The following is an 8,522-nucleotide window of genomic DNA, read 5'->3' as shown; positions in this document are numbered from 1 at the left end:
TTGTGATCATATATATAGACTTCACATAAGAGAATTCACTTAATATTTATTACAAGTTACATTGCCTTTTCAATCTTATCGAAAGTTCTTTCAAGGTAGAAATTCATATTGCATAATTTATATATGTATACGCACGCGGGCGCGCGCGCGCACACACACACACATATATATATATAATTTTTTATTTTCTTATTATCTTCAAACTTTTGTAATTTGAAAACTATCTAACTGATACATAGTTTTGTTTCTACTAGTTAGTACTCTATAAAAATTTAACCAGAAGATATATTTTTTACACAATTTTTTTTACTTCTTTTAGTTATATGTCTTCTTTAATCAAAGTCTTTTTTCTTTTTTAATTTTAAATTCCTTCTTAATAAATGTCTTTTTTCTCCTATCATTTTCAACGGTTTTCTAAGCCACAGGTATAGGTTTTACCAATGCAATTAGGATCTCTTTCTATCAATGTTTTATACTTATAAATGCAACTAAGACCATAATATTAGGGTTAGATTGAACCTCAGATCAACTATTAGGGACCATTACATACAATGACCAGAATAGTGAGACAAACTGCATTTAGACAAATAATCAGAGACCAAAAGGTTAATATTTATTCGGAATAGAAACCTTTTTCAGTAGAAGATTCTTTTTTATCGGCGTCCAAAATATCCGAAATTCCGGCATCCAATTCCGTCAAATTTCATTCAATGAAGTCAGACCCCCCCGTCGTTGATAGAACCTCCGTCACCTTGAGGCTACAGCCACCGCCTCCGCAATCTCAGCCGCCCAAAATCATTTTGGCTGACCTCAATGTTGACCCTCCTGATTCCGACGGCAATGATTCTGTACCCGTCGCTGCTGTGTCCCCTACAAGTTTCTCCAGGTTCTACTTGAAACTTGTCTGTTTTCTTCTGTCTGTCGTTCTTTCAAAATTCTTATGAAATAAATTGAAGAAAAGCTGAGAAAAGAGATAAGAGACTTGAACTGTTCAGAACTTCTTCTTTTTTTTTTTTTTTGAGGTAAACTATAGTCTAATTTGTATGTCGTATAAGGTAGTTTCGGATTTTAATCTTTTCAAAGAGGACTAGGCTTGATTCTACATTTCCACTGTACTAGTACACTACTGGCTTGGGATATTCTGTATGAATTTGGAAGTCCTAGTATAAATTACGTGTATCAAAGTGAGGTACATCAAAGACGAGGAAGATAAGGTCTTGGTAGAGGAGGCGTGTATTAGGCGAAGGTGGGTACTTCCATAGACTCTTGAACGAGGATGGGGATATGACCATTGAGCTTGGGAAGTTCGGAAAGCCAGCGTGATTTCGGGTTTTGTAGACGTATTAAGGTTGAGGAGGTTGAGCAGGTTATGCAAAAGATGAGGAGGGGTAGGGCGACCGGACCAAACGAGATTCCGGTGGGATTTTGGTAGAACACGGGCCGGTCAGGCTTGGAGTGGCTTACTAATTTGTTTAATGTTATTTTTAGGACGAAGAGGATGCCTGAAGTGTGAAGGCGGAGTTTGATAGTCTCGTTGTACAATAACAAGGGTGATATCCAGAATTGCGATAACTATAGAGGTATCAAGCTGTTGAATCACACCATGAAAGTTTGGGAGAGGGTGGTGGAGAGGAGGGTGAGAAGGAGTGTGTCTATTTCGGAGAACCAATGTGGTTTCATTCCAGGGCGGTCGACTAGAGAAGCCATTCATCTAGTAAGGATGTTGATGGAACAATATAGGGAGAGGAAGAAAGACTTGCATATGGTGTTTATTGACTTAGAAAAAGCCTACGATAAAGTTCCTAGGGAGGTTTTATGGAGATGTTTGGAGATTAGCGGTGTCCCGGTAGCGTACATTAGGGTGATTATGGACATGTACAATAGAGCTAAGACTCGGGTGAGGACTATGGGAGTTGACTCATCCTACTTCCTAGTGGAGATAGGATTGCATCAAAGATCAACTATTAGCCCATTTTTATTTGCCTTGGCGATGGATGTGTTGACGCGATACATCTAAGGAGAGGTGCCATGATGTATGTTATTTGCAGATGACATAGTGTTGATTGATGAGACGCATTGTGGGGTTAATGCTAGGCTAGAGGTGTGGAGACAAACTCTGCAGTCTAAAGGTTTCAAGTTGACTAGAACGAAGACAGAGTACTTGGAGTGTAAGTTTAGTGTTGGGGCTCATAAAGCAGAAGTGGACGTAAAACTGGATACACAAGTCATCCCCAGGAGATATAGTTTCAAATTTCTTGGGTCTGTGATCCATGGTAACGGGGAGATCGATGAGAATGTCGCACATCGTATTGGGGCAGGATGGATGAAATGAAAGCTTGCTTCTGGTGTTTTGTGTGACAAGAATGTGCTACCTAGACTTAAGGGCAAGTTCTACAAAAGCGGTAGTTAGACCGGCCATGTTGTATCGAGCCGAGTGTTGGCCAATTAAAAAATCTCATGTTCAGAAGTTGAAAGTAGCGGAAATGAGGATGTTGAGATGGATGTGTGGGCATACCAGGAGAGATAAGATTAGGAATGAGTATATTAGGGACAAGATGGGCGTGGCTTCTATAGAAGATAAGTTGCGGGAATCGTGGCTGAGATGGTTCGGGCATGTGAAGAGGAGAGACCCTGATGCCCCGGTTAGGAGGTGTGAGAGGTTGACCATGGCGGGTCAGAGGAGGGGTAGAGGGAGGTCTAAGAAGTACTGGGGTAAGGTGATTAGGCAGGACATGACGCTACTTCAGCTTACCGAGGACATGACCCTCGATAGGAGGGTGTGGAGGTCGTGGATTAGGGTTTTGGTTGATAGGCAGTCTAGAGTTTCGTCTAGGCATCCCAATAGTATTAGTCCTAGTCTTGTATTTTTCTATGCCTAGCCCCTTGCTATTTCATATTGTATCATTATTTCCAGCAAGATTGAATCTATTTTTATAGTGTCGTATTTTTAGATATCTGTTGTTGCACGTATCTTCATTTGTTCCCATGTCTACTTACATGGTTGTTGCTACTGTCTGTTTATTGCTTCATTTTCACTTTTTTTGAGTCGAGGGTCTTTCGGAAATAACCTCTCCACCTTCATTAGGTAGGGGTAGGTGTGCGTACACTTCACCTTCCCAGACCCCACTTGTGGAATTTCACTGGGCTTGTTTTTGTTGTTGTTGTTGTAGTATAAATTACATACAACTGTTTGCAGTTGAAATTACTAAAATAGTAGAAAAAAGATCATAGTCAAAGTAAAAGCTTTTTGATTCACAAAATAATAAGATTGTCATTCCTTTGGGTCGGAAGTAGTGGTAAGTGAAGATGGCCCTACTTTGTACTATTCTTAGGATATGTTATTAAAATTTCAGCTGGCAGCCATGTAAAGGAGTCCTTGTACTGGGAGAACTAATTGACCTCGATCATGACGCTTTATGTTGCTTTTCTTTTTAGCTCTATTAGGTTGATATTATTGTTGGGATGAGAATTTATTTTATGTCTTTAACCAGGTTCTGATATATTTGCAGGATAATAGCTGATGAAAATTTTCAGGATAAGGTGAAAAAAGACATAGAGGTTGCAGACACAGAAGGTAAACAATTTAAAAAAATGGGAAAATGCCGTTCAAGAATGGGTAAGTTAGATTGTCCTCCTGACTGTAGTGGAGCTGATGCAGAGCCTGATCATAATGTTCAAGGTGTACCTTCGTCTCGGGAAGAAAAAGTTAGCAGCCTTAAAACTGTAAGTTGTATTTTGAGCCATTTATCTTTACTGTATTGAATATTGATAGTTGGACAAGCTTGATAGGCGATTGTGCCAGTAAAATCCTCTTCCTATCTTTTCCAATAAATAAGGGTAATTGTGCTAGTAAAATCATCTTATTTTAATTTAAAAGAAAAGAGTAGTCAAACACCTTCCTGGTGCAGTTGTTTAAACTTTGCCGTGATTCATCTACTTTGTTTGTAGGGCTTGATACACGTTGCACGAAAAATGCCAAAGAATGCACATGCTCATTTTGTGCTTGGCTTGATGTATCAAAGGATGGGTCAGCCTCAAAAGGTAGCTTTTGGATTGCGCTGTTCTTTCTGTGGGTCAGTTTTCATTTTCTCTTGCACTGAACAGCTCATTCTAGGCAATTCTGGCATATGAGAAAGCAGAAGAAATTTTAGTTCGCCCCGAGGAAGAAATAGATCGGCCAGAGTTGCTTTCATTAGTCCAGGTTCATCATGCACAGGTATAAATCAACTTACACTGAAAGAAATTGCACGTCAACATCTCTTTATTAGTTTTTTCTTTAAAAATTAAACGAGTAATTACTGCTGCACATATATTTTTCACATCTCTTCCACCATGCAGTGTATTTTGCTTGGAACATTGGAAGATTGCAGTTCAGATGAGGAATTAGATCCTGAAGAGCTTGAAAATATTCTTGCTAAACTTAAGGAGGCTGTGAAATATGATGTTACGCAGGTGTCTATTTGGAATGCTCTTGGCATAATACTTCTTAGAACTGGTCGTTTGCAGGTGCAGCCGCGTTAATTTTGTTCTTACTCATTGACGTACTTGGAACTTTCTCTGATTATCTTTTGACACTTATGGTTTCTGTAGAGTGCTATATCAGTTTTCTCAACTTTGTTGGACATATCCCCAGACAACTTGGATTGCCTTGGTAATCTTGGAATTGCTTGTCTCCGGAGGTATAAAGGGACATTCCTTTTTATTGGTTTTAGGCTACTTACTGTATTATTCAAAGTATATATTAATGTCTTCATTCCAATATTCTCTTGCGTTTTAATTAAATTAGAGTAATGAAAAAAGGGATTGACATAGAAGCTAAAAGCAAATTGGAGAGGTAGAGAGGATGTTGTATTTTATGTTTTGAGAAGAGCGAAGACACAGAGTATCCTATTTGTTGAATGATATTTCTACTAATGTTGCAATTAGAAAGGGGAAAAAAAATCTAGGAGAACTTATATCTTAAACACTTGTAGGGAGATTAGTTTGATTTTGGGCTGAAAAGCTATTGATGCATCATCTACAGCATATGGACTTCGTGGTTAGTTGGAATTGAGTGTCTTATTGGGAATTACTCACTTACAAGATACAATCCTCTTTTTTCGTGGTTATTATACTGTTCGATTTTACTGAGGTGGAAATCTTCTTGGTTATAATGCCTAAGCTGTCCAACCTGGTAATGGGGCTCATAAGTGCTGACTCTGATCGCATCATTGGCAAAAGCCTTGCAATAGCTTCAGTTAGAGCAGAGCTCAAGATGGGATAGATGAAAATGTCAGAAGCTTAGCGCTCGAAAAACAAAGTATACAGACCTTAGATTTCTAAAAAGTATACTGTCTTCTGATGGCATTATCGCTGTTCCATTGAAAGAGAAGTGTTTATCTTTTAGCCAGGGAGACCATTTTCTGGAAGTAATCTACTTATTCCACCACTATGGGAGAACCTCGAGGGATCCCTGACTAAACCACTTCCTAGTAATCTTCCTTCGTAGCAAATCCCATGAGCTTACACAACTAGCGAAATTAGATCTTGCAAATGGTGAAAACAGTTAACTATTTTAGGCTTTCACCATTCTTGAGAATCAGCTTAACCAATCATGGACTTGAGTGGGATTTTATGGTTCCAGGGAAGGTTGATCAAATCCTTAGTTCAATATAGCTAATACCACTGATTACATTGTCTTTATCGCACTCATTGGCTGCAAGCTTCCATGCTTTTATTGGCTGCCATACGCTGGTATTTGGATCTAATGCATATTCTATTTTCCGATTCACTGTCTGCCTTTTTCTTTTCATGTTTTTTCTTAAATTGGTGTTTTTTTTTGGGGGTGGGGGGTGGGGGGGTTCTGCTGCTGTTTAACAGCTTTATTAGATATGCTAACTGATTAATATTTCATCAGGCACATCTTCCTATATTGTTCACTTGAGCTACTTTCTTTCCTGAATTGAATCAATTTAACAATGTCTTTCCAGTGGGAATTTAGAGCTTTCAGAAAAGTGCTTCCAAGATCTGCTTCTAAAAGATCAGAACCATCCTACTGCTTTAATCAATTATGCCGCCCTTCTCTTATATAAATTTGGTTCAGTAGTTGCAGGTAAAAGGATTTTATCTGTTTCATAATTTATATCCTTAGGCTATCAGATTTATGTTTACGGATTCACTGCAAAAAGTATTATTATTGTGCTCATTAGCATGTGTTCTACATGATGTAAAAATTTAAAAGAATAAGGAAACAAAGAGTAAAGAGTAAGCATTGGCTGTTAGTTTCAGGTGCGGGGGCAAATGCTCTTGATGGAACTTCTGCAGATCAAGTCATTGCAGCCAATGTGGCCAAAGAATGTTTACTAGCAGCTTTAAAAGCAGACTCAAAAGCTGCTCACACTTGGACAAATCTAGCTAATGCTTATTACTTGATGGGTGATCATAGGAGCTCTGCCAAATGCTTGGAAAAGGTGCATTTCTTCTTTTTTTTTTTTTTGGGGGGGGGGGGGGTAGGGAAGGCTACAAACAGCTCGAAACCTCCTTTTATCTATTGTTACAAAATATTGGTTCCTAGACTTCTTAAATAGATGCATTAATGTTGTGCTTGTAGAAGTAATTGAACTTTTTTTTTTTTGCTATAATGAGTAGGCAGGAAAAATCGAGCCTAATTGCTTAGCAACAAGATATGCGGTTGGAGTTCACCGCATCAGGGATGCAGAGAGGTCCCAGAATCCCAATGAGCAGCTTTCATGGGCTGGGAATGAGATGGCCTCGATACTAAGAGAAGGAGATTCTACTTCAATAGAGTCTCCAATAGCATGGGCTGGTCTTGCCATGGTCCAGAGGGCCCAACACGAAATTGTGGCAGGATTTGAAATAGAGCATAATGAATTGGTGGAAGTCAAGGAGCATGCAATCTACAGTCTAAAGCAGGTAGGCCTTAAATTTTTATATTTCTATCTGAGACTTATTGCTTCGTTTGGTAAATTCAGGTTCAGGTAGGGGATACGTTATTTATTGGTTGAACATATGATAAGGTTAATCTATATATATATTTCCTCTATGGTGCAACTGGTAACAGACCAGGTTGCTTAGGAGTTTGAACTGCTTGAACTTTATTTTTTACAGTGAAAAGAAATTAGTTTTTAACTCTTTCTTTCCTGAGCTATTCTACTACCTTACACCTGCTTCATGACTTTTGATTTTCATTATTTTCTGTGACACTCTTGAAATATGAAGTTTGAACTGAGGACTTGGATTTCATATTTCTTATTTTTAAAATGACAGGCAATAGCTGAAGATCCTGCCGATGCTGCTCAATGGCATCAACTTGGCCTTCATAGTCTTTGTTCCCAACAATTTAGGATGTCTCAAATGTACCTCAAGGCTGCAGTTGCACGTAGTAAGGACTGCACGTATGCCTGGTCAAATCTTGGTAAATGCATTTTACACAATGGCATCCACATCTTTTTTTCCCCTCTTTTCTTTCCCAGTTTTAGTTATCTTCTGAAAAGAAATTGCACTCTAGGTATTGCACTGCAACTGTCCGAGGAGTCTTCTCCAGCTGAAGAGGTTTATAAACAGGCATTGTCACTAGCTACATCAAAACAAGCGCACACAATATTTTCAAACCTTGGGAACCTCTATCGGCAGATAAAACAGTATGAACGTGCAAAGGCAATGTTCACCAAATCACTTGAACTGCAGCCTGGATATGCACCAGCTTTGAACAATTTAGGTCTTGTATGTGTTGCCGAAGGAAAATGGGAAGAAGCCAAGAACTGTTTCAACAAGGCGATCCTGGCAGATCCGCTGCTTGATGCTGCTAAATCCAACATGATTAAATCTTCTAGCATGTTCAAGATGCATACCAGCATGTCATGATGTCTCTGATTCATTGTATGATAATTTGCCCCCCTGTAATTATTTTGTACTGGGGAATGATCAGCCAAAAGAAAAGGGAAAGAAAAAGAAGGAAGAGTAGAGAATTGCAGATTTTTAGATTTAGATATCTAAGTTTTTGGACTTCAGTTTGGATAACTTAGCTCCTTCTGCAGTGTTAGCAAAGTAGAGGTTTCTTTCTTTAAACTTATGTCTCGTGCTATTTCATTTCCACATGATTGTACCTCCTGCGATAGCTGTGACTAACGCCCCAGCAGTGGTCTCTGTTGAAATAATAGGGAAATTGAAATTTTACTACAAGGAATCCTTGTTGAGGTTGATACAGGCACTTGTAAATAATTTAAATTGCCTTTCACATTGTGGTCATGTCTAATATTCTGTTTTAAGTTATCACGCTGGATTGTGGTAAACCTGGATTTACTCTTCCTGAGAGGATGAAATACATGAAGTCAAACCTCTCTATAACAACATTCCTATATAACAACCATTCACTATAAAAGTCAAGTTTTCATCATAAATGATTTTTTATGTTATATTTTACCTCCTTATAATAGCTTTTTACCTGTAACAACAATAATCATATTTATAGCAGAACGTTCTTTGTAAAATTACCCCTGTTATATAGAATCTTTAAAGTTACT

The 8,522-nt window shown here is 38.4% G+C and overlaps 1 protein-coding gene across 3 annotated transcripts; it reads left to right on the top strand.

The window, feature by feature from the left end:
• Positions 1 to 579: 579 nt before the first annotated feature.
• On the top strand, positions 580 to 8,254 carry LOC104213214 (probable UDP-N-acetylglucosamine--peptide N-acetylglucosaminyltransferase SPINDLY). 3 transcript variants are annotated; one of them, XM_009762681.2, is made up of 12 exons: positions 580 to 886; positions 3,510 to 3,574; positions 3,659 to 3,723; positions 3,949 to 4,041; positions 4,115 to 4,216; positions 4,339 to 4,506; positions 4,591 to 4,679; positions 5,970 to 6,091; positions 6,262 to 6,449; positions 6,628 to 6,912; positions 7,267 to 7,414; positions 7,508 to 8,254. In XM_009762681.2, the coding sequence occupies exons 1-12, from the start codon at positions 711 to 713 to the stop codon at positions 7,861 to 7,863; spliced, it is 1,857 nt and encodes a 618-aa protein (XP_009760983.1). In that variant the 5' UTR covers positions 580 to 710; the 3' UTR covers positions 7,864 to 8,254. The 3 variants fall into 3 exon arrangements, with proteins under 3 accessions (XP_009760983.1, XP_009760968.1, XP_009760976.1); XM_009762666.2 differs by having other exon boundaries at positions 581 to 886; positions 3,510 to 3,723; XM_009762674.2 differs by having other exon boundaries at positions 582 to 886; positions 3,510 to 3,723; positions 6,268 to 6,449.
• Positions 8,255 to 8,522: the final 268 nt, after the last annotated feature.

This window comes from Nicotiana sylvestris, chromosome 6 (assembly GCF_000393655.2).
Source record: "Nicotiana sylvestris chromosome 6, ASM39365v2, whole genome shotgun sequence".
Lineage (NCBI taxonomy): Eukaryota > Viridiplantae > Streptophyta > Magnoliopsida > Solanales > Solanaceae > Nicotiana > Nicotiana sylvestris.
Note: the sequence above shows the minus strand (reverse complement) of the source record. Positions and strands in the feature narration are given on the sequence as shown.